The 25,704-nt window shown below is 37.6% G+C and overlaps 1 protein-coding gene across 2 annotated transcripts in view; it reads left to right on the forward strand.

The window, feature by feature from the left end:
• The first annotated feature begins 2,866 nt into the window (after positions 1 to 2,866).
• The window catches only part of LOC107877751 (WD repeat-containing protein 11), a 28,481-nt gene continuing 5,643 nt past the window's right edge, over positions 2,867 to 25,704 (forward strand). Inside the window, exons 1-13 of one of the 2 annotated variants that reach the window (XM_016724456.2) lie at positions 2,867 to 3,988; positions 6,528 to 6,987; positions 8,206 to 8,293; positions 8,401 to 8,582; positions 9,795 to 9,931; positions 10,945 to 11,011; positions 17,223 to 17,361; positions 17,492 to 17,606; positions 22,594 to 22,669; positions 22,760 to 22,942; positions 23,372 to 23,532; positions 24,588 to 24,693; positions 25,395 to 25,596. In XM_016724456.2, coding sequence (XP_016579942.1) covers positions 3,009 to 3,988; positions 6,528 to 6,987; positions 8,206 to 8,293; positions 8,401 to 8,582; positions 9,795 to 9,931; positions 10,945 to 11,011; positions 17,223 to 17,361; positions 17,492 to 17,606; positions 22,594 to 22,669; positions 22,760 to 22,942; positions 23,372 to 23,532; positions 24,588 to 24,693; positions 25,395 to 25,596 — 2,896 coding nt within the window. In that variant the 5' untranslated portion in view covers positions 2,867 to 3,008. The remainder of the gene's footprint in view (positions 3,989 to 6,527; positions 6,988 to 8,205; positions 8,294 to 8,400; positions 8,583 to 9,794; positions 9,932 to 10,944; positions 11,012 to 17,222; positions 17,362 to 17,491; positions 17,607 to 22,593; positions 22,670 to 22,759; positions 22,943 to 23,371; positions 23,533 to 24,587; positions 24,694 to 25,394; positions 25,597 to 25,704) is intronic. The other variant, XM_016724454.2, reaches the window with a different exon arrangement.

Below are 25,704 nucleotides of genomic sequence, written 5' to 3' on the forward strand. Positions count from 1 at the left end.
TATCAATTGATCATTCTATTAAGGATGAATACATTAATTGAAATTGTAAGTGGACTTATCAATTCATCTTGAATTTATTTAAAATCAATTTAGTTATTACTAATAATGACTTAATTTGAATCATTTCAAATAAAATTAGTCGATTGATTACTTTCCTCAAGACGAATACACATAATTCATCATGTAATTACTATGAGATTAATTGAAATTGTAAGTGAACTTATCAATTCATCTTTAATTTTAGTTATATATCAATTTAGTTATTATGAATAATGACCTAATTTGATTCATTTCAAATAAAATTGGTTAATTGATCACTCTACTAATGACGAATACACCTAGTTGATCATTTAATTACTGTGAGATTAATTGAAATTGTAAGTTTATCTTTAATTTTAATTAAATCAATTTAGTTATTACTAATAATGACTTAATTTGAATCATTTCAAATAAAACTTGTCAATTGATCACTCTACTCGGGACGAATACACTTAGTTAATCATGTAATTACTATGAGATTAATTGAAATTGTAAGTGAACTCATCAATTCATGTTTAATTTTAGTTAAATCAACATAGTTATTACTAATGATGGCTTAATTTGAATCATTTCAAATAAAATTGGTCAATTAATTATTCTACTAAGGATGAAACACGTAATTGATCATGTAATTACTATGAGATTAATTGAAATCGTAATTGAACTTACTAATTCATCTTTAATTTTAGTTAAATTAATATAGTTATTTCTAATAATGATTTAATTTGAATTATTTCAAATAAAATTGGTCAATTAATCATTCCACTCAGTACGAAATACTTAATTGATCATGTAATTACTATGATATTAATTAAAATCGTAATTGAAGTTACTAATTCATCTTTAATTTTAGTTAAATCAATATAGTTATTTCTAATGATGACTTAGTTTGATTCATTTCAAATAAAATTGGTCAATTGACCACTCGACTTAGGATGAACATACTTAGTTGATCGTGTAATTACCATGAGGTTAATTGAAACTATAATTAAACTTATTAATTCAAATTTTATTTTAGTAATCAATTTAGTTATTACTAATAATAACTTAATTTGAATTAATAGATGACTAACATGTTACAACAGATGAGTAATCTGTTGGAAATGAGCAAACAAATAAAAATATTTGTTGAAAATGACCAAACAGATATAGACATCTGTTGCAACAAATGATTTACTTGATGCAACAACTAATTCGTCTATTGAAAATTATCAAATAGATATAGACATCTGTTACAATAGATGACTAAGTTGTTGCAACATATGACTCATCTGTTGGAAATTATTAAATAGATAAAATATGTGTTGAAAAATAATTTAAAATACTAAAGCTCAAACGTTTTTAGGAGAGCTCAAATGTTTTCCCCCTTGTTTAATGTCATCTTCAATTTTAATTAAATCAATTTAATTATTAATAATAATTGCTTAATTTGAATCAACAAATGACTAACCTGTTATAAGCATTTATTACAACAGATGACTAACTTGTTGCAACAAATAGGTCATCTGTTGGAAAATAATTAAAATACTAAGAAACTCAAATATTTTTAGGAGAACTCAAGTGTTTATCCCATTGTCTTAAAGACTTGTCTTTAATTTTAGGTAAATCAATTTAGTTATTACTAATAATTGCTTAATTTGAATCAATAGATAACTAACATGTTGCAACAGATGATTCATCTGTTGGAAATTATTAAACAGATAGAAAATCTGTTATACCAGATGGGTCATCCATTAGAAAGCAATTAAAATACTAGAAAACTTAAATTTTTTCAGGAGAACTCAAACGTTTGTCCTCTCGATTTTTTTGCATTTGATGCATGATATACTATTTTTGTCTTCTTTATCTATTTTGTGAAATTTTTCATGTGTTCACTTATTCGTTGTGCCCCTATTGAAATTTTTAAAAAAAATTTTGGTCAAATTTTATTCGTATATCACTTGGACATTACTTTATAGGTGATTTTCTAAGTATAATTATGATTTTTGTTGAATTTTTTATTTGGTATATCTGCTACTTCTACAATGGATAGAATCTGCAACATGAATCTAACATATGAGTCATTTGTTGTGATAAGTGAGTAATCTGTTGCAACATATGATTAATCCGTTGCAATAGATGACCCATATGTTGGATTCATGTTACAACACTATAATACGAATCCAACAGATGAGTAATCTGTTGCAACAAATTAGTCATATATGTTGCAATAAATTACTCATCTGTTGTGACATATTAGTCATATATGTTACAACAGATTACTCATTTGTGCAACAGATTACTCATCTGTGCAACAGATTAGTCATATATGTTGCAACAGATTACTCATCTATTGGATTCACGTTACATGTTTTATCCATTGTTAAAAAAAAAAGTAATAGCAGATACACCCAGATGAGAAATTCAACTAAATATTATAATTTTACTTACTAAAATCACTTATAAGTTATGCCCAAGTGATATACGAATAAAATTTAACCTAAAAAATTTGATCAAGTAGCAACAGTAGCAGTAACAATAACAATGTTCAACAAGAAGATGATGATGAACAAGAAGAGATGATAGTGAAGAACAAGATGATGATAATGAAGAATATGAATAAAACAACAACAACAATGAACAACAAAAATTGCGAAAAGAAAAAAGCCTCCAATAAATGAGAAGAGAGAAGTATGTCTTTTTTCCCTTTATTTCTAGTTATATTAGATCAAAATATAAATTAAAAAAATTATAAATTATTTTTAAATTTTTATTACTTTCTCAATAATTAATAAAATAAATGTTACATACACTCAATTATTAAAATTAAATTTGAGTAAGCTAGCCTTCATTTTAAAACTTTTTTTCACACTTCTACGTGAAAGGCCCTAGACACTTCAGCGTGCTACCATGTCCCCCTCCATCATCTTCTTCTTCACTTCCTAAAATCTCAGCTACCAATTCCTCCGACCCTTCACATTTTCCCAATCATGTCGATACAAATTCAAAAACCACCTAACGAATCATCATGGGACTGTATGTTACCTGGCCCACCATCCCGTTCCAACGGTGGATCCGCCGATATTTCTCCCGCCGGCCTCTTCGCTTACGCCTCCGGTAGCTCTATCTCCGTCGTCGAAACTCATTCCATGCAACTCATCACCACCATCCCCCTCCCTCCACCGTCAGATGGTGGTCCCCACAGCCTATCACCCTTCATCACTTCCCTCAAGTGGTCCCCACAGCCGTTACCACATTTAATTGATATACCCCAAATTCATCTCCTTCTTGCCGTCGGTGATCGACAAGGTAGAATTTGTTTACTCGATTTCCGGTCCAAATCTCAAACCGGCGCGGTTTTTTTCGATACCGGTTCGGGTTCGGGATCGAGAAACGGGATTCAGGATTTGTGCTGGGTAAAAGACGGACCGGATTCGTGGATTTTAGCTGCGGTATCTGGACCGTCGTTGCTATCGTTGTATAATACTACGACCGGACGGTGTTTTTGGAAATACGATGCGTCGCCGGAGTATTTCTCGTGCATACGTCGTGATCCGTTTGATTCACGTTGTTTTTGTGTGTTAGGGTTGAAAGGGTTTTTGCTATCAGTGACGGCTTTAGGAGATAATGAGAATGATGTTGTGATCAAGAAGGTGCAAATTCGGACAGATACTGCTGAATTGCAGAAATTAGAGAGGGATTCGAGTAGTGGAGGTAATGGAGCTCCGGCTTCAGTTGCATTTCCGACGTACATTGTGAAATTCGCTTTTTCGCCGCACTGGAGGCATTTGATTTTCGTTGTGTTTCCGAGGGATTTGGTTGTTTTTGATTTGCAGTATGAGACGGCGTTGTTTTCAGCTGGGTTGCCACGAGGGTGTGGGAAGTTTATGGATGTGTTGCCTGATTCAAATATTGAGGTTTTGTACTGTGCTCATCTTGATGGAAAGCTCAGTACTTGGAGGCGAAAAGAGTAAGTACTTATAGAAAGTAGAAACTTGAGTACTGGGCATGATTTTAATACTATACTTGTTGATTGCTGAAGCTTTACGTGATTGACGTATGATCTTTAACTTCTTGTGGGTGCATTTCACTGTGCTTTTTGGAACTTGGAATATTTAACTGAAAACGCTAAATGATTTCCCAAAAAGTGTTTACAAAATCTATGGCCAAATGATCCTATGAATTTTGATTTTGATTTAGATCAGTTAGTGCTATGCCAATGATTGATTATATAGTCGACTACATTGAATTTTGTGTTTGTAAGTAGGGTGAACCTACTGTTTCCCACCACAAATTTAGAAGGGTACTTGCAAGTTGATGGTTTAAACATGTACGGATAGTGCAGTACTATGGTGATTGAAGATGATAAAAAAGGGATGAGGGAGAACTAAAATCGCATTGAGGGAAATTGTCCCAAAGACTTAGTCTCTTGGAAACATTGATGACTTTGCTAAGAACAAAATGTAATGCAAATAAAGGATTTGTCCCAAAGACTTAGTCTCTTGGAAACACTGATGACTTTGCTAAGAACAAAATGTAACGCAAATAAAGGATCTATATGGACGACAAAACAACTCCGTCATTGTTGTTATACTTACATAATGCATGCATTAGCTTTGTGTATTATTAATACCTCGTTTGGTACACTTTTTCAACCTATGTATAACTAACACAAACATTGGTTATACACTATGTGGTATTAAGGTGTGTATAACTAATACCTAAATATCCATGGTATTAGTAATGCAATGGATTGTAATGCATTTATTAGCTTAGTGGGGACACAAGGTGGAGAGATTTTTTGGGATTTGAGATTTAGGAGGGATTTCCATGACTGGGAGGTGACCGAGTCTCAAAGATTGTTGGATGTACTCGATAAACAAGTCATAAGAGTGGGTAACCCAGATGCTTTGTAGTGGGATGTGGGGAAGAATGGTATGCTCTCAGTCAAGTTAAGTCTTATTATGAGAAACTTTTTGTTAGAGAGGTGGATGTATTCCGTTGTAACACTGTTTGGATACAAAAGCTACCGAGTAAGGCGTGTTTTTTCTTTTGGCTTGTAACTCGAGGGGTGATCTTGACGGCGGAAAACCTTAGAAAGCGAAAGGTTGGTTGTATCAGTTGGTATTATATGTGCAAGAAAGCGGGTTAGGGTGTGGATCATCTTAATCTTCATTGTGATATTACCATAAGGTTATGGTGGGATATGCTTAGGTGGTTTGACACTTCATGGGCAATGTCAAGAACTGTGAAAGAATTGATGGTTAGTTGGAAGAGAGGGAGAAGGAGGAGAAGACGCAAGGCTTGGAACGTGGTTCCACTCTCGTTAATGTGGGTGGTGTTAGGAGAGACAAATAGGAGAGCTTTTGAGGGGGTAGAATTTAGCTTTTCTCAGTTGAGGAGTAGCCTCCGGTCCCTTGTTTTCTTTTGGTGCACCCATAGAATTCCAAGTTGTATTAGGAGATTGGGTGGAGTTTGTAGAGAATCATTTATTATTGTAGATTCGTTTCCTTTTGGTATACCCCTTGTATACGGCCAGCTTTTTGGCCATGTTTATGTATGAGAATACATTTACCTGATCAAAAAAAGAAAGAAAGACACAAATGCCCCTCAAAATCTTTTCCACTATATTTGTAGAGGGTATTTTTTGTAAATAAATACCCTTTTTTTACAAAAATTATGCAATGCATGTTATCTTTAATACACCAATGACCAAACCAAACACTGCATAAGAAAGTCTTAGCTTAACTAATGCAAGTATAATTAATACTAGCATCACTAATACATCATATTTTGCACTATTTTTATGCACCCTATCAAAAAACCCCTAAGTTCACAGTTTGCGAGGTGTTAGCTGGAAATCATTTTGATCTAGTTAGACTTGTAACTCAGTGTATAGAAGAGTGAGACTTGAAGAACCTCTTAACTTTGGATAACACCTAATTTTCCTTAAAGGACGTTATTCCGTCTCGAAATAAATGGTGCCTGGATAAAGTGGACATAGAGATTCATATAGTCGATCTCAATCATTTCCGACTTCCGAGATAAGGTTTAGTTGATTGATACTAATTGATTTGCAAGCATCTCAGAAGAGGGAACTATTAATCTAACATTAATATTCTTGAACTAACTTTGCAAACTGATTAAGTCTGGGTTCAATCAGTTCATAGCTGGATTGATTTGTAGGTGTCATGGCATTGTATGTAGTACAGATTGTAGTGTTTCTTAATGGTTTCCATGAATTAACTCAGAAGCTATTTGGATTTCTGATATCAAGATAAAAGTTGCCTTTAACTGAATTCACCAACTCTTGCAGCCACTCACCTGCAATGCTCTTCTTCATTACTCTAATGTTTAATTTTTCTTTACCCTTATAAATGTTCTCTTTGTCCTTGTTTCTGTATGACTGTGTGCTGAAACTCTGATATTCCTGTTTTTATCACCTTGCACATACCAAATTCCTGTATATGTGGTAGTTCAAAGGGATAATAATCTGCATGTTGTCACAGCGGAGAGCAAGTACACACGATGTGTGCGATGGAAGAAATGATGCCCGCAATAGGCACATCTGTTCCTTCGCCTTCAATTCTTGCAGCCGTAATCTCCCATTCAGATGCTGCCCTTCAAGCTATTGGCAAGCTATATTCCGATGCACATCACTCAGTCGATGTGGATTTTGATAATCCATTTGATTTTTGTGATGAATCTCTTGTTTTATCTAAGACACGCTTGATCTCCATTTCTGATGATGGGAAAGTATGGAAATGGCTCCTGATTGCTGAAGGATCTGTAGATATTCAGGAGGACATGACAAATCCAGATATTGTTGCAGAAGCCTGTAAGACTGTTCCTTCAGAGATCATTGGTCACAGCTCTGAGATAAGCTCAGCTCCACTGTCAAATGATGCAAATAGCAGCAGGACCTGTCTGTCAAAATCCACTACAGGCCTGGATGAAGTGTCCTTCAAGGTTGGTTCGACATGTGTAGCTTTGGTAATAAAAGGATGTTGCATATCATGTTGGATTATACTGGCATCACTAGTTTGAGAGCAACCCCCCTCACACACACAAAGATTAAATCTTGATAACTACAAAAGGAATGTAATTTTACTTTCGTTGTATTTACCTCATTGCAATCTCTTGTTGCTGGTTATTATATAAATTACATTTAACAATCAAAAGATATAGAAAGAAGAAGCAGATAAAACTAAAAAAGAGGATTCTGATTTTACGAAGGTTCCGTTACACTCAGAAGTAAAGAAAAGACAGAGAAAAAAGTTCTTGTGTGTATACAGCATGGGTGTGCCAGTTTAAAGGCAAAAACCACTGTTCATGTACAAACATGTTCCACTCCTATTTGAATTGAGGAAGTCTTATAATGTGTGAATTCAGGGATTACCTATAATCCCATTGTTATTTCTGCCTGTATTTTCTGATAGTTATTGTTGTCAATGAAACAGACCTGCTTGTACTTGAAAGAATGCAATTTATACCCAGTGTCTTGACGAGATATTGTAAAATTTCCATTTCTCTGTTTCCTTCATCTATGTTCATGAACATAAGCAACAAAAAGTGTTTCCATTATCACGATTGGAAGGATGGAGGAACAACTTATATTAATTGCTTTCTCATCAAAGGCAAGATCTTAGTTCACATCAATGGTGTGGAGCAATTAAATCATAGGAAGAATGTCGCTAAAGATGGTACTTGGACATCCTCCAATACTTTTTTTTTGCTTCATGAAAAGGTGCAGTCAACTTACGGGTAAATATATTGGACTTAATGATTGCATACTAGGGTTAAACGAAGCAACTCATTATAGTAATGCACAATAGTATTATATAATTCAAGACTTGGTGTCCTCAGTTACTTGAGACTTTTGAGTTGTGTGAGCTTTTTATAGGGTTTGTGTGCCAACAAAAGGAGTTGGTTTTATTCCTTCTTTTGTAGTTAATTGATAGCTTTGTAAGGTATACCTTTTTGTGATATACCTGGATAAATAGTGGAGAAAATGTCTATTCTGGTCATTCTTTCTGGGAGGAGGGTCTCATTTCATTGGGTGACATGAAAACGAAGGAAGCATATCATTATGGGCTCTTGGGAAATTATAAATAATTTAATGCCTTCCTTTGTCTTAGAATTTTAAGATTTTTCCCTGATAGCTGAATGTCAGTTTATTGACTGCAGGTTAGTCTAGTTGGGCAGCTTCATCTTCTTTCTTCAGCGGTGACTATGCTGGCCGTACCTTCCCCTTCTTTGACTGCTACTTTGGGACGTAAGTTTATTTGTGGACTGCTACTTTTGTTTTTATTGTACAATATTTGTCAAGATTTTGGACGTGGTGCTGCTGGTTTTGCCACTAAATAGCTTACAATCGTGAAGGTGGAGGAAACTCTCCAGCTGTTGCTGTTCCGCTTGTTGCTGTGGGAACTCAAAATGGTACAGTAGATGTGATTGACGTCTCTGCCAATGCTGTCAGTGTTAGCTTTGCAGTCCATAACAGTGTTGTCAGGGGATTAAGGTGGCTTGGCAATTCCCGACTGGTTTCTTTCTCGTACTCACAGGTGACAAACATATACAACGGAGGATAAACCTAATGCTTGCATCTTCTCTATCTGTTGACTGTCTCTTAGATTTCCATCACTGAGGAATCTTCCATTGCATATTCTTTTTCTGTTGCATACATAATCATGGTCTATAGAGAGGCATTATGGCACCTATCCTAAGATATGATTCTATTTATTTATTTTTTCAGATTTCCCCCATTTTCCCTTCCCATCTAATAGGCAGGTGACACTTGTGTCTACACTTGTTTCAAAAGACAGATGACTATCGAGAAGGGAGTAAAAGGGTAAATTTATGTGTCCAACTTGTTCCAAAAGTGCTACTAAGAAACTGTACAGGTTAATTTTATATTCTAAATATAGCTGAGTGCTGAAGTAAGAGTTTCTTTTTTGATACCAAGAAATTTTCGAGGGCTAAGTGGTGCACGGTTTGAGACTTGGTAGATAATAAGTTCACCTCTACACATCTCACTTAAATACCATGCTTTTGTCAGTGGTACGGTTCAAACCTTGACGTACATTGATCCCACACATCATGCATTGTGACCTTATCACTAGACCCAAGCCCTGGAGCTGACCTAAGAGTTGTTACGTACATTGATCCCACACATCATGCATTGTGACCTTATCACTAGACCCAAGCCCTGGAGCTGACCTAAGAGTTGTTTTTGGCATTTATATTGTTTAAATTTTGTTGTATCAATACATATTTTGGTTGAAATTAATATTGATATTGATATCTGCCTACTAAAATTGCTAAAATTTTGTAGTGTAATATTTTATGGCTGGTTTTCTTTGTAGTTCAATTGTTGTGAAAACCTTTTGTTTTTGAATGCAAGAGCTGTTTCAGCACTTCTGCTTTTGGATTTTGTTGCTGTGATGTTGTGCTGCTGTGCCTACTTTTTGTTTTCACTTAAGGTTATGTTTTGACTTGACTTTTGGTTTAGTATTTGAAAGTTTAAGTTATGCAAATGACTGTTGTGTTGAAGTTATAAACTTGTATGTTTAGATTATCTTTAAAGAAAAATTAAAGATAATTTTTTATTTTTCGAAAAAACTTGGTTCTTTTTGTGTCATGTGAAGATTTGAGTATTTAAAGGGACCATTTCATTAATTAAGTTATCCTTTGCAACTGCGTGCTATATAGGCAAATTCACTAGTTTCAACTTAAAAAGGACTGCCGTCATACAGAATCTTCATTTTGGACTTCAGGGTACAGAAAAAGCAGGTGGCTACATCAATAGGCTCGTTGTCACATGTCTTCGAAGTGGACTCAATCGACCATTTCGAGTTCTACAGAAACCAGAGAGAGCACCCATTAGAGCTTTAAGGGCTTCATCTTCTGGCAGGTTCATTTGTCAACCTGTCAATACTGTATGCATGAAAAGATGAATTGTTTTGGTTTTTCTTGTCACAGAGTGTTAGCAAGATCTTTACTCTTAATGACCAGGAGTAGTTAAGCTTTGCTAAAGGATTCTACTATTTCATTTATAAGAGGCTTGCATGTGCTAGGGAATGGAAATCTTCAAATTTTATTTGGCCAAGCTCCAAAGCATTTTCATGAATTTTGAGTTTGGATTTATATGGACTATGTTTGTTATTGTGAACATTCTATTTGATAGTAGAAAATATAATGTGACATTGATTTTAAATGTTATGGGATCTCCGATGTCAACCCATTAATTTAAATATATTAGTGTTATTGACTTATGAAACATGGAATTCGTGATTATAAATAAAACGCATTTTCTGGAAAAGAAATATAGAGAGACAAATATGTTAGTCTCTTCTTGCTCCCCACGTAGTTTTATTTCTCCATTGCTTATGCACGTCAAATTGTTTTAATACAAGCTCATTCTTTTTCTTTGCTTTTTTGCAACTTCTTGTCAAATTACAGCTTTGAGCCCATGTATCACTTCCTCTGCATTGTTTATTGGTAATCGTTTGCATCGTTTGTAAAGATAAACATTCAAGTGGAGGGTTTAGGGGGTTTTTTCCAGGCTTGCTCCATGTCTGACCCTCTTCTTTCATTCCTAAACCCATTTAGAGCATTGAAAAGATTAAGTGCAGCATTAACTGCTTGGGAAAGGAAATTCTAAGGGAAGTCTTGTTTGACTCTATTTAGATTATATACCAGATGGGTACTGATTTCCTTTTTGCTTTCTACATACCTGTGATATATGAGTGATTATTTCTAGCTAATGATTTACTTTGTTCCAAAAAATGTTGCCGACTCACCTTCTGTTTTCCCTTTGCTCCACATCTTATTCTATGAACTTTTTTATCATATCTGTCATTCAGCTGATAAAAGTCTTTGATGTTCCCTAATCTTTCAAGCCTAAAAGTGGTTTCTGTTGTGTAGGTACCTATTGATTTTGTTTCGTGATGCACCAGTAGAAGTTTGGGCTATGACTAAGACACCAATCATGGTAAATATGTTCTTTATCTTGTTCTCGCCATGATTCATGTTTAGTAAAATGTGGTTCCAGGTTGTTGCAATCAATGGTTTGGCTCTTGAGATAGCATTTTTGGAATTAATGAAGGTGTTGTGGATCCATTTCAAAAAATAAATGTATCGTGGATGTCGATTGTAAGTTGACCCACTTAATGAGATTAAGGTGTAATATTTTATTTGACGGTGGATCTAAGTTCTCTGAAGTTGCTCATAGAGAAATATAGTTACTTCCCTGCTCTTTTCTTTCATAACAATGGTATTTGGTTAGCAAAAGCGCAACTTGACTATTCCTCCAAGTACGTGTTGCCAACCCACAACACACAGGTATGTAATGCTTCCACCAAGGTCTAGGCAGATGGGAAGAGATCATTGAGTGCTTTTTTTCGTCTTTGCTGAGAGTTGGAACTCTAACATCCAAGGTTTTCACTAACTTCATTGACCGCTAAGCCACAACTTCGCGTGATAGTTACTTCCCACCTTTCACTGAAAAAGGAAGAGAAAAATGGATTTGTTTTCCGTTCTCTTTTCGGTAGGTAAGAGGTGAAGTTCTTGCATGATGAAACTTTACTTGAAACTTAAAAGAACATCTTTTTGGATTAAGATATGTGTTGTTTATCGTAGACTCTATTAATAAAGAATCTTTTAGGTACTTGGTTGATTTAGGATGTAGGACTTTGTGGGTGATTATTATCTCTGGGCCAATTCTACCAGAATGATCAACCATCTTAAATTTTGGTAGTTGTTGAGAATATAAATTAGAATACAAAAGTGTGCTCCTTATAAAACCTTAAGCTTTTAGATGAAGATGGTCATACATTTCAAAAAAGGTATCTGAGCCAAGACACCCAAGTCTTATTTCAGCCAATATTGGCCCCTATCTTATATTATCCACACTCTAAATCGAATCACAGGTGTGTGTGTGTGTTTATTGAGTTACATCGATGGTTGGGAGATAAATTTGTCTCAACATTATTGATCTTGGGCAATCCTCCCCTCATGAGCTAGCTTTTGGGGTTGTGTTAGACCCAATCTCTTTGTTTTTCAATATTGTATCAGAGCGAGATCCACCCAAGTCTTGTTTCACCCAATGTTGGGCCCTCATCATATATTGTGAACTCCCTAAATCTTCGGTCCAGGGTGTGAGAGGGAGTATTAAAGTCCTAAGTTAGTGGGTTGCAGGCAAATTATCTCATACGATTTTGTGCAATCCTCACCTCTTGAACTAGCTTTTGAGGTTGAGTTTAACTCAAGTTCAATTTATTTAACTTGGTATCAGAGTCGGCAGAAGTTTTGACAATTGACATCGAATCTCAACACCACCCATTATCAAAAAGAACTTTCATGTGCTTGGGACATGAAAAAGAATTAGATCGGGACGTGAGGGATGTGTTGTGAATATAATTAAAAGAATAAAAGTTAGTTCTCTGTTATAGCTTCAAGTTTTTATATTAGATAATCACATACTTCAATAATAAGAAAGATAAATAACTACACCTTAATCCCAGACAAGTTATGGTTAACAATATGAATCCACATTTATATTATATTCTCAACACACTCCCTCATATGCCGGTCTAATTTTTTTCAAGGCCCAGGCACGTGAAAGTTCTTTTTAATAATGGATGGTGTTGAGATCCACAGTCATCTCAACACCATCCATTATCAAAAAGAACTTTCATGTGCCTGGGCCTTGAAAAAAATTAGATCGGCATGTGAGGGGGTGTGTTGAGAATATAATATAAAAATTAAAAGTTTGTTCTCTATTAAAGCTTAAGTTTTTATATGATATAATCACACACTTCAACAATAGAAAGATGAATTACACCTTAATTCCAGACGAGTTATGGTTGACAATATGAATCCACATTGATCATGTCACCCTATTGGACTGTGGTAGCCATGCATTATCTGAATATTTAAGTTCACTACTGTTAAGTATCCCACATCAAAAAAGGGATGGGTAATTGGTCTCCTTATATGGACTTGGACAATCTTCCCTTCATGAGCTAGCTTTTGAGGTTGAGTTAGGCCAAAATCCATTCTTTACATGGTATCAGAGTCAGACTCATCCCAAATCTTTGTTCATCGATGTTGGGCCCCCATATTATATTGTCCACGCTCCAATTAATGAGGCTTGGGCATGTGGGGGAGTGTTAAGTATCCCACATCGGAAAATAGATGGGTAATTGGTCTCCTTATATGGACTTGGACAGTCCTCCCCTTATGAGCTAGCTTTTGAGGTTGAGTTAGGCCCAAGATCCATTCTTTACATCTACTACTGACATCCAAATTACAAATCTCAAACTAGAGTGATAATCTCTTAGTGAACTAAGCATTAATCGCCGCTAATTGATGTCACCTATATAGATCTTTTCATCCCATGTGCTCTATTATACACTAAGTTTATGTGGATTGCAAGAGACTATAGGTCTTTTGAGACAATTTTCTTCGCTGAAAATGGAATTTATTAGGTTACATAGATCTACTGCTAAGAACCAAGAGAGTGGACTAACATGTACATGCAACCAAGAGAGTGGACTAACAACATGTACATGTACTGGAATTGACAGTAATAGTAAAAAAAACAGTTAGTTCATTTCAAATTTGGGAGAGGGTGGTGGAGATGAGAGTGAGGAGGGGTGTATCTATTACCAAGAACCAATTTGGATTCATGCCAGGATGTCAACTACATAAGCCATCCATCACGTTAGGAGATTGGTGTAGCAATATAGTGAGAGGTAGAAAGACTTACATAAGGTGTTCACTGACCTAAGAAAAGCACAAGACAAAGTCCCGCAGAGGGTTCCATGGAGATGTCTGGAGGCTAAAAGTGTATCTGTAGATTACATTAAGGACATTAAGGCGATTAAGGACATTTATGATGGAGCTAAGACCCGAGTGAGTACAGTGGGAGGAGATTCAGAGAACTTTCCAACTGTGATGAGTTGCATAAGCGGTTGGTTTTTAGTTTGTTTATATTTTCTTTGGTGATGGATAAACCAATGCGACATATCCAAGTGAGGTGCCATCGTGTATGCTATACACAGATGACGCAGTATTGAATTGTCGAGTCACGCAACAGAGTTAAGTATAGCCTGGAGGTTTAGAGACAGATCCTGGAGTCGAAAGGGTTCAGGTTGATCAGAACTAAGATAGAGAACTTGGGGCGTAAATCCAGTGATGAGGCAGAGGTGGAAGTTAGGACTGATACACAAGTCATATCCAAGAGAGGAGGTTTTATGTATCTTGGATCACTTATCCACGGAAATGGGGAGATTGACGATGTCATTATACATTGTATTGATGTAGGCTGGATGAAATAAAGACTTGCATTTGGTGTCTTGTGTGATAAGAATATGCCAACAAGATTTAAAAGGTGTGTCTTATAAAGTGGTTCTAGACTATATTTTATGGGGTAAAGTATTGGCCAGTCAACAAATTGCATGTCCAGAAGATGAAAGTAGCAAAAATGAGGATGTTGTGTGGGCATACTAGGAGAGATAGGATTAGCAACGAAGATATTTGAAATAAGATGGGAATGACTCTGTGATAGGACAAAATGAAGGAAGTGAGACTGAGATGGTTCGAGCATGCAAAGAGAAGATGCACAGATGCCCCAATGGGGAGGTGTGGGAGATTGTTTATGGTGGATTTGAGCAGAGGTAGAGGCATGTGGAAGAAGTATTGGGGAGATGTGATTAGACATGACATGACACGACACACTTGTAACTTATTAAGGACCTCACCCTAGCTAGGAGGATATGAAGGGCAAGGATGGCGATAAAAGGTTAATAGGTAGTCGAGCATTGTCTAGTTTCTCTTATCAATATTATTATTATTACTCTCCTACTATCTTCTTTTTTTATTTTATTATTTACCTGTTATTTCGCCAATTACCGTATTATTTGTTGTTGCTATTGTTCTTTATCCCATTATCTTCGGCATGGTTTCTTCACTATTGTATTTCCTTTTCATACCTGATTTTGATATGTTTTATTTTAGCCGAGAGTCTATCAGAAATAATCTCTCTACCCTCGCAAGGTAGGGAAAGGCTGCATATACACCACCCTTCTCAAACACTTGTGGGATTACACTGTGAATGTTGTGGTTCAATCAAAATTTTCAATAAATTAGTGGTAAAGAAAAACTTTGGGAAACTAATATCGAGATTAGCTATGAAAAGAACAGCTTTTCTCACCTCATGCCCCAAACCTTCGTTACACTTGGGCAGTTAGGCTTTTGAGAAGATGCTCCTTTTTAAAAAATAATGCATTTGTATTAGGTTTTGATATGTGGATTTGAACAAATAAAAAATGATGCATTTTTATTAGGTTTTGAAACGTGGATTTGAATGCTTTGCTATTTAGGATTTGCTGATCATGCAATTTAGTGTCAGTCCCTTGCTTAGTCATGTGTTGTTTCTGCATCTAAACACAACGAGTTACTTGTAAAGACTTGTTCAACATTGTTAGAATATGAGTAGGAATAGGAATAACATATAAAATCCTACTTAGAAAAGGATTGTAATGTAGTGTTCTATTAGGAAAAGGATTGGAATGTATTGTCTATAAATAGGGTCTCAATGTAATAATATAGTAACAACAATTCAATAATATTTTTCTCTTATATTTTCTAACATGACATCAGAGCTTCCACGATCTTGGTAAATAATCAAAGAGTTTCCGCTGTCGGCGGGCGGCTATAATCCATATATGCCGCCCGTCTGGCCAATGATTATGTTAGCAAAAGTGGGTTACTGGCTCACTGTGTATCTTTGTAGTGACTATTTTCTCATATCTTTACGTAGCACCATACATCTTTTCGGTGACTACTTTTTCATATCTATTTTTCTCAGCACCGTACTTCTTTTCGGTGACTATTTTATCATATCTGATTTGCGTAGCACCGTGCATCTTTCCGGACTACTGTCTTATATCTGAGTTGCATAGCACCATGCATCTTTCTGGTAACTCCTCAGATTTAATTTACATAGTTCCATATGTCTTTTCGGTGACTCCTCAGATCTTTTTCAGTAGGATCGTGCTGTCATTCCGACCCTACTCATATAATTTCTATTTCTCAATAGGGTCGTGCTATCATTCCAACCCTACACATATTTCTCTTTTTCGGTAGGGTCGTGTCATCATTCCGACCCTACCCTTATACTTTTTTTTTTCCTCAGATTGTAGTCACTTTTCAACCATCAAATCTAATAATCTGGCAGGTGAGCATGTTTTGGTTAAGTTTCCGGTGACTTTCATGTTCAAGATCCACTTGTCTCTTGATTTCGAGATGACCCGTATATTTTATACCAGTTTTCGGCAATTTTTCAGCGACACATCGACTTTATGGCAATATTTACTACTTTTCAGATTATTTTTTCAGTTTGTTCCGTTTCAATTGAGGTTTCCCAGACGTCCAGTCCTTATCAGTTTTCTTGCAGATATCTTCACCAAGTCCCTCACCGATTCTCATATTAGTTGCGTCCATAACAAGCTTGGTATATATGTATTCTATGCACCAGCTTGAGGGGGAGTGTTAGAATATGAGTAGGAATAGGAATAACATATAAAATCCTACTTGGAAAAGGATTGTAATGTAGTGTCCTATTAGGAAAAGGATTGGAATGTATTGTCTATAAATAGGGCTTCAATGTAATAATGTAGTAACAACAATTCAATAATATTTTTCTCTTATATTTCTCACAAACATATTGATTTGGATCTAACTGGATTGCCAACTACCTCGTGGAAATGATGACTGCATGCTTTTAGCTACCCTAGTGTCACCAGTACTCCTGAAATAGCTGAGTACTCCCACCGTTTCAAAACAAAGACCTCTTTTGACTTGACATGGAGTTCAAGAAAATAAAGAAGACTTTTGATTCTTGTGGTCTTAAATTAAAGTTATGTAAAATTTACTAAAATACCCCTTAATCTTGTGGTCTTAAACATGTCACATGGAAAATTGGAATTGAAGTGTTGTCAAAAAAGGAAAGGGTCATTGTTCTTGATATATATAGACTAAAAAGGAAAGTAGGTCATTGTTTTTTAAACGGAGTAATATAATTGAAGTTTAGTTAGAAATATAACATTTTTTTGTCTGCCTGGTTGGTGTTTATCTGCCATTGCATTCTTTATTCTTTACTTTTCAGCGTTTATTGTATTATATATTTTTCAATGCAGCTTAGATCACTAGCTCTCCCGTTCACTGTGCTAGAATGGACCCTTCCAACAGTACCACGGCCATTGCCTAAAGATCGTCCTGCCATACCATCAGCAGAGACATCCTCCCCAACAAAAGAAGCAGCTGCAGCAGATGCTAGTGAGCTCAGTTTACTTGATTTTTCACGCATTACTTAATTATATATATTTCCTTATCTGACTTACAAAATGATATCTTCTATGATCTGTTGAGTGAATGCTAATACTCAAGGAGTAAATTTTGACTGCAGAAGGAGCTGGGACAGATGGATCTCAAGATGAATTTTCAGAAAGTTTCTCTTTTGCACTAGTCAATGGTGCACTTGGAGTTTTTGAGGTTCATGGTCGAAGGATCCGTGACTTCAGGTATTTTCTTCTACTGTTAATAAAACAGCGGTCAATTAGTTAGTATTTAGTGGTCCAACTGTTCAAGTCAATTCTTGTCCTATGCTTAGTGAATATTTAGATTTAGTGATTGAACATTATGGATCAATATGGATTTGGCCAAAGAGATGAACTTTAGATTAGTTCTCTTTGTTCCTTCTATATATATATTACTGTGTGTGTATTATTTGTCATTCAAGTTGTCGAAATCTATTAAATCTTTCCATAATTCAATTTTAAATATACTGCAAAAGTTCTTTTACTGATCAAAGTATGCAGTGTCTTTGTAGTCTGCTTAAGCTACAAGTAGTCAGCTGCTAAGTGGACATTTCTGACCCCCTATATGCTATAAACAGGCCGGTGTTTTGGATGGCGGAAGGCGACAAGGCTCTGCCTCGCCATGCGGCGAGATGAGCCAGCGAGGGGGTTGCTTTTTGGAAGTGCGGCGACAATTAATACCTAAAAATTAAAATATTTAATTGCAGATATAAGTAATCAAAATCACAATAGCAATAATATATTAGCAAATATTTCAAGTCAAAAACTAAAAATATTTCAAGGGGAGGTGCCTTGGTGTATGTTATTTGTTGATGATGTGGTACTGATCGATAAGATTCGAGGAGTTAATGATAAGTTGGAGATTTGGAGATAGACCCTTGAGTCTAAAGGGTTTCAGTTAAGTAGGACCAAGACGGAGTACTTGGAGTGTAAGTTTAGTGATGTGTTGTAGGAGGCTGACGTGGTTGTGAAGCTAGACTCTCAGGCCATCCAGAAGAGGGAGAGTTTCAAGTATGTGGGGTCTATGATTCAGGGCGATAATGAGATTGACGAGGATGTCACTCATCATATTAGGGAAGGGCGGTTGAAATGGAGGCTCTCTTTGGGAGTTTTATGTGATAAGAAGGTGCCCCCAGAGGTTAAAGGGAAGTTCTACAGAGTGGCGGTTCGGCCGGCTATGTTGTATGGAGTGGGGTGTTGGCCAATTAAAAACTCCCACATCCAAAAGTTGAAGGTGGCGGAGATGAAGATGTTGCGATGGATGTGTGGCCATACCAGGAAAGATATGGTAAGGAATGAGATTATTCGGGAGAAGGTGGGAGTGGCCTCGGTGGAGGACAAGATGCGAGAAGTAAGGCTACGTTGGTTCGGGCATGCGATGAGGAGGGGCTCTGATGCTCCAATGCGGAGGTGTGAGACACTAGCTATGGATGGTTTTAGGCGAGGTAGAGGTAGGCTGAAGATATATTGGAGGGAGGTGATTAGGCATGATATGGAGCAGTTACAACTTACAGAGGACATGACCCTTGATAGGAAGGTGTGGAGGATGCGGATTAGGGTAGAGGGTTAGGGGGTGAGAGTGCGTCGGTAACAATAGGGGGCGTTCTTTATTGGTGTTTGAAGTTTCTTGTTCGTGGTGTTGAATGTTGTGTATGGTTTCGAATAGGTAGTTTTTAATATTATCTTGTGGATGTAGGATTATCGTATGGTTAGTGGTGTTAGTTTATTTTGCAGATTGTACTAGTTTATATGCATTTGTTTTGGGTTTGTTATACTGCTATTGGTCCTAAGTCGGGGGTCTATCGGAAACAACCTCTCTACAGAGGTAGTGCTATGGTTTACGTACACTCCCCCCTTCCTAGACCCCACTTTGTGGGAATACACTGGGTATGTTGTTGTGGAAAAACTAAAAATAGATAGTAGATACTATTTTTTGCTCTTTGTGAAAAAGACAATGGAAGAAGAAGAAGAAAAAAAACAACAGCAACAACAACAACATACCCAGTGTATTCCCACTTAGTGGGGTCTGGGGAGGGTAGAGTGTACGCAGACCATACCACTACCTCAAGAGAAGTAAAGAGGTTGTTTCCGGTAGAGTCCCGGCTTAAGACCAATAACAGTATAACAAATACAAAAAGTAGGAGCATATAAACTAGTATGCTACACAAAACAAACTAACCGTATAACAAACACAAAAGATAAGTGCATAATAAACTAGTACGGGATGCAAAAATGCCAACACCACTAGCCCCAAACTACAGCCACAACACTACGAACCAGAAACTCCAGACCCAAAGGAGCACTCCCCTATTACTACCTTCGCACTCCCACCCCCTAACCCTCTACCCTAATCCGCGTCTTCCACACCTTCCTGTCAAGGGTCATGTCCTCTGTAAGCTGTAATCAGTGAAAGAAGTTGAAGAAGAAAAAAATCAAGTAGAAATCAGTAGACTATGAATAACGACTGACCAGTGGAGAAAATAAGAAGAAAGTAGAAAAAGAAAAAAAAGAAACAGAGAAACGACTTACCAGTCACCGCCTGCCGTAGTCACCGGAATCACTCACAGTCGCAGTCGCAGTCGCCTCTCTGTGGTAGCAGTCAAAGCAAATGAAAATAAAAGCCCTAAAATTATCTTTTATCTTTAAAACCCTAAATTTTTTTTAAAAAAATAAAAATGTGTCGCTTTTAGCGTCTCGCCTCGTCACCATGTCGCCATTCTCGTCTTGGTGTCGCCTTTCACAGGTCGCATCGCCACGAAAGGCATATGGCGCCTCGCCATTGGCGACATGGCTCTCACCATCGATAACACTGGAACCGGCTGATTATATAACAAAAATTTAATGTGTTTTCTTGTGGCCTATTAGCAATCAATGCCATTGATTAGATACTTTCCGTATATGTATGGTCTTCCTTGAGTTCTGAGCTCCGTTTTGAAGCTTTTATGACTTGGTAACAGAAAATAGTACTTCATAATGTTTGTACAATTGTATTGCAAATTTCTGGTCTTCTGTTATGAGATTCTGTTGCAGAGAGTGCAAGGTTTTAGATTATCAGTGGTCTCTTTTTATGTGTCTCTGTGTATCATCTAACAAAAAAGAAAAATGCTGTATTCATGGCAGTCGTACTTTTATAGGCTCTTGAATGACGAAGGGGATAGAGCTATTGTGTTAGGGGAACTGGAGTACTCAGAGGAGTGTCGGGATTTTAGCTATTGTAGACGTTTTAAGGTAGAAGAGGTTAGAGAGGCTGTTCGCAGGATGCGAAGGGGTAGGGCGACGGGGCCAGACGAGATACCGGTGGAGTTTTGGAAGTTCGTTGGAGAGGCTGGTGTAAGGTGGTTGACTGGATTGTTTAATGAAATCTTTAAGACGGCAAAGATGCCCGAGGCTTGGAGGTGGAGTACCATGATCCCTCTCTATAAGAATAAGGGTGACATCCAGAGTTGCAATAACTATAGGGGGATTAAGTTATTGAGTCACTCTATGAAGATTTGGGAGAGAGTGGTCGAGGTGAGGCTGAGACGGATAGTGTCTATTTCGGAAAACCAGTTTGGATTTATGCCTGGCCGCTCGACGACGGAGGCAATTCACCTGGTGCGGAGGTTGGTGGAACAGTATAGGGAAAGGAAGAAGGACCTGCACATGGTGTTTATCGACCTGGAGAAGGCTTACGACAAAGTCCCCAGGGAGGTGCTTTGGAGATGCTTGGAGGTGAGTGGAGTACCGCTGGCATATATCAGAGCAATTAAGGATATGTATGATGGAGCGGAAACTCAGGTGAGGACGGCGGGAGGAGACTCAGAGCATTTCACTGTCTTGACAGGATTGCATCAGGGATCTACTCTTAGTCCCTTTTTGTTTGCGTTGGTGATGGATGTGTTGACGCGGCGTATTCAAGGGGAGGTGCCTTGGTGTATGCTTTTTGCAGACGATGTAGTTCTGATAGATGAGACTCGAAGGGGTGTGAATGACAAATTAGAGGTGTGGAGGCAAACTCTTGAGTCTAAAGGGTTCAGGGTGAGCAGAAGCAAGACAGAGTATGTGGAATGCAAGTTTAATGACGTGAGGCGGGAGAATGAGGTAGTAGTGAAGCTGGAATTACAGGAGGTATGTAAGAGGGATAGTTTCAAGTATCTCGGGTCCGTGATCCAGAGTAACAGTGAGATTGACGAGGATGTCTCGCACCGTATTGGGGCGGGATGGATGAAGTGGAAGCTCGCGTCGGGGGTGTTGTGTGATAAGAAGGTGCCGCCCAAGCTGAAAGGCAAATTCTACAGGGTGGTAGTCCGTCCGGCCATGTTGTATGGAGCGGAGTGTTGGCCAGTTAAGAACTCCCACATCCAAAAAATGAAGGTGGCAGAAATGCGGATGTTGCGCTGGATGTGTGAGCTGACTAGAGGGGATAGAGTTCGGAATGAGACTATCCGGGAGAAGGTTGGTGTGACTCCAGTGGAGTGCAAGATGCGGGAAGCCCGATTGAGATGGTTCGGACACGTGAAGAGGAGGGGCATGGATGCTCCGGTTCGTAGGTGTGAGAGGCTAGCGTTGGATGGTTTTAGGCGGGGTAGGGGTAGGCCGAAGAAGTACTGGGGTGAGGTGATTAGGCGGGACATGGAGCAGTTACAGCTCACCGAGGACATGACCCTAAATAGGAAGGTCTGGAGGACGCGAATTAGGGCAGAAGACTAGGGCCGGTTTGGGTCGCTAGTGTAGGGAATTACTTGGGGGGGTTTTTATTCTTGTTATGATTCCGTGTTCCATGTTTTATTACGAATCTGTGTGCTTTCCTCTGTTTTCTAATACTTATGGGTGCCGTATTTATGTTATGTAATCTAGTTCTGTGCTTTACTATGAGTTTGTGTGGTATCTCGTGACTTGAGCCGGGGGTCTATCGGAAACAGCCTTTCTACTTCTTTAGAGGTAGAGGTATGGACTGCGTACATCTTACCCCCCGACCCCACTAGGTGGGAATACACTGGGTTTGTTGTTGTTATTGATTTTTGTTAGGTTCAATGATAAGTAATGATGCCAACTGCCAAGTTTCTTGGATCATCTAAAATTTGCAGTGTAGCTTGGGTGAGAGGGCGGGAGAGAGAGAGAGAGAGAGATTACCTTACTCTTTCTATTTCTTTGTTTTGCTATCAGTTGTACTATTATTATGCCTCACATAACGTTATCGCCATTTTTCCAGGCCAAAGTGGCCTTCTTCGTCATTTGTTTCATCTGAGGGCTTGGTGACGGCAATGGCCTATCGCCTGCCTCATGTGGTATGTCATGTGTTCTTTACATCAAAGTGTCATTTTCTGTCTGGTTGCTTATTTGTTAACAAGGTAGGCAGTAATGCATCCATTCTGCAGGTTATGGGGGACAGGTCAGGAAACATACGCTGGTGGGATGTTACTACTGGTCAGTCTTCCTCATTTAATACCCATAGGGAAGGAATTCGTAGAATCAAGTTCTCACCAGTAGTTCTTGGAGACCGTAGCCGTGGACGTATTGCCGTTTTGTTTTATGATAACACATTCTCGGTATTTGATCTGGTAAGCGAGAAATTCCCCTTGTTGCTTTCTTTGCATGTGCGTCAATATTCCGAGTGCTCTTGTGTCCTCTTCTATGGAAATCAACATACTTGGAATTTGTATGATTTTCCCTTTCTTAGGAATCCATAATCTTTGTAGTTTTTTTTGATGATTAAGAGTATATATTTTTCCTTTGCTGATTAAGAGTATATATTTCCAGTAGTATCAGAAATCCCATTGCTCCTTTATTTTGTAGTGTGATTCCTAATCTGTAGTGTTATCTTTGTGAGATCCATAGAACTTGGATAACTGAACTTTCCATTATCCTTCCCTCAAGTTCTTTGCATGGGATTCACCAAAAGCCTCAATAATTAGCTGTTCAAAGGTTATCTAAAAGTCTTGCACACAGTTCTAATTGCTTCTAAACTATATTGCATTTCTCATTTGCAGGACTCACCTGATCCCTTAGCCAATTCACTTTTACAACCTCAATTTCCTGGAACTCTTGTATTGGAGCTCGATTGGTTGCCTTTGCGATTAGATAAGAATGATCCACTTGTGTTATGTATTGCTGGAGCTGATAGCAGCTTTCGCCTTGTTGAAGTAAATATGTATGTCCAAACAAGCTTGTTATCTGTTTCATTATCTTTTTTATCTGTTCTGCCAGGTTAAAAATAAAAATTCAGTAAAAATTGAAATATACAATCCTGCTGGCGAAGGAAGCAGCTTGCGTACTAGACTCTTGAATAATTGCTCTGTAGGTTAATCAGATTTCTTGTCTTGCTTCTAGATGTGTGGTTAAAGATAAAGTAATGCTTGTCGGGAGCCTTCATAAAGAGAACAAAAGTAAATGCCTGTGTGGAGTTGCTAGAAGAATCCTTTATCTCAGTTTCTGCTTCTTTTTCCTTAAGTTCGCAATCGTGCTTAGGAGTTGGGACGAGTTTATCATGATTTGATTGGTTATTTTGCTCTGCGTCGCTGTTTCAATTTATTTTACTTGGGAGCCTTGGCATAATTGGTAAAGTTCTTGCCATGTGACTAGGAGGTCAGGGGTTCGAGCTGTGGAAACAACCTTGCCTAAATGCGGGGCAAGGCTGCATACAATAGACTCTTGTGGTCCGGTCCTTCCCTGGACCCGTACATGACGAGAGCTTAGTGCACTGAACTTCCCTTTTGGTCCTTTTCAAGAAGCTTAGTTTTAATTATTTGGTGGGGATACACTGGGTAGATTGTTGTTTGGTATTGTGATTGTCTCTCTGTCACTCACTTTTTTGAGGAAAATTGCCTTTAATTTCATTAAATTGCAGTTATTACCCGCTACATTTCAGAGAATGTTGACACTAATAAATTTCCATAAATTTTTGAAGTTCCCTGCATTAACCTTGAAAACTAAAGAATGCTAGTCCCCGTACGTATAACACATAGGGAGAACAATTTAAGTGACTGCTATGATTGTGTATGATATTGATCAATTTATACCCTTGGAGGCAGAAATATGATGTTTGCAGTTTGAAATACTTTAACTTGATGCAATTTCTTTTACTTCCTCCAATAACCCAAAATAATATCTCATTCGTTATATTTTAAAACTTTTGTCTATCCTAGATAGATTTGTTTTACAGAGTTTACTTGCGTATCTTTGTAAAACTGTTTTTTGCCTATGCAGAAGTGACAAGAAAATGGTCCATGGTCCGCAAGCTCGACCAGTCAAAGAAAGATTTCGACCAGTGCCTTTGTGTTCTCCCATATTACTACCCACACCACATGCCCTGGTAACTTTGCTTTTCCTTTTCTCAACTAACGCATGCTAAACTAACATAGTTAGGATAGCTTTATTAAGAAGAATATTTGAATTTGTTAAGTGTCTCGGTTGGTTGAGGGAATTGGTTGTTGCCTCCTTATATGATCTTGGAGATTTCTAACCTCATAGCTAGCTTGTGAGGTCGAGTTAGGATGAAGGCCCATTTTTCTTATCATTGTATCATAGCCGGGGGTCTATCGGAAACAGCCTTTCTACTTCTTTAGAGGTAGAGGTATGGACTGTGTACATCTTATCCTCCCCAGACCTCACTATGTGGGATACACTGGGTTTGTTGTTGTTGATTGTATCATAGCCAAACTGATCCCTATTGTTGTGTTATCTAATGTTGGCCTATGTTACGTTATAATGCCTCGAAACTCTAGTCTTGGAATGCCCCGGTTTTTGGTTTCCTATAGTAATTGAGAGAATGGTTGGGTTTCTCCTTATATGGTCTAGGGGATCCCTCACTTGAAAAGCTAGCTTTTGGGGTTGTTAGGCTCAAAGTCCATTCTTTAGTCGAAATTAACTATTTTGTTTAAGGTTGTTGAATTAGTACCATTGTCTGTCAAATCGTGTGGCTTTATTTTCGATAAAAAAACCTTTCGTATTGAAGTTGGATATGAAAATTTTGTTACCTCTTCTTTTCTTTTTTTTTTTTTCTGTTTATTGCAGGCATTACGGACAATCTTACAGTTAGGTGTGAAGCCATCGTGGTTTGATACATGGAGTGCAACCGCAGATGACACAAACTACCAAGTTCCTGGAACTCCAACTGCTGGAGATCTTCGTAACCACATGATTGAATCACCCCGTATTGGTGACTCAGTAGTGCCTGAGATGCTTCTCAAAGTACTGGAGCCTTATCGTAGAGAAGGTAATATTTTGTGTAATCTCGTATTATGTTGTAGGATATGTTATCTATCAGCATTTACACTTAAACTTTGCATAAAAACAATACACTTGGTGAAGTATTTGACATGTT

Source organism: Capsicum annuum, chromosome 7, assembly GCF_002878395.1.
Source record: "Capsicum annuum cultivar UCD-10X-F1 chromosome 7, UCD10Xv1.1, whole genome shotgun sequence".
In the NCBI taxonomy this organism is placed as follows: domain Eukaryota; kingdom Viridiplantae; phylum Streptophyta; class Magnoliopsida; order Solanales; family Solanaceae; genus Capsicum; species Capsicum annuum.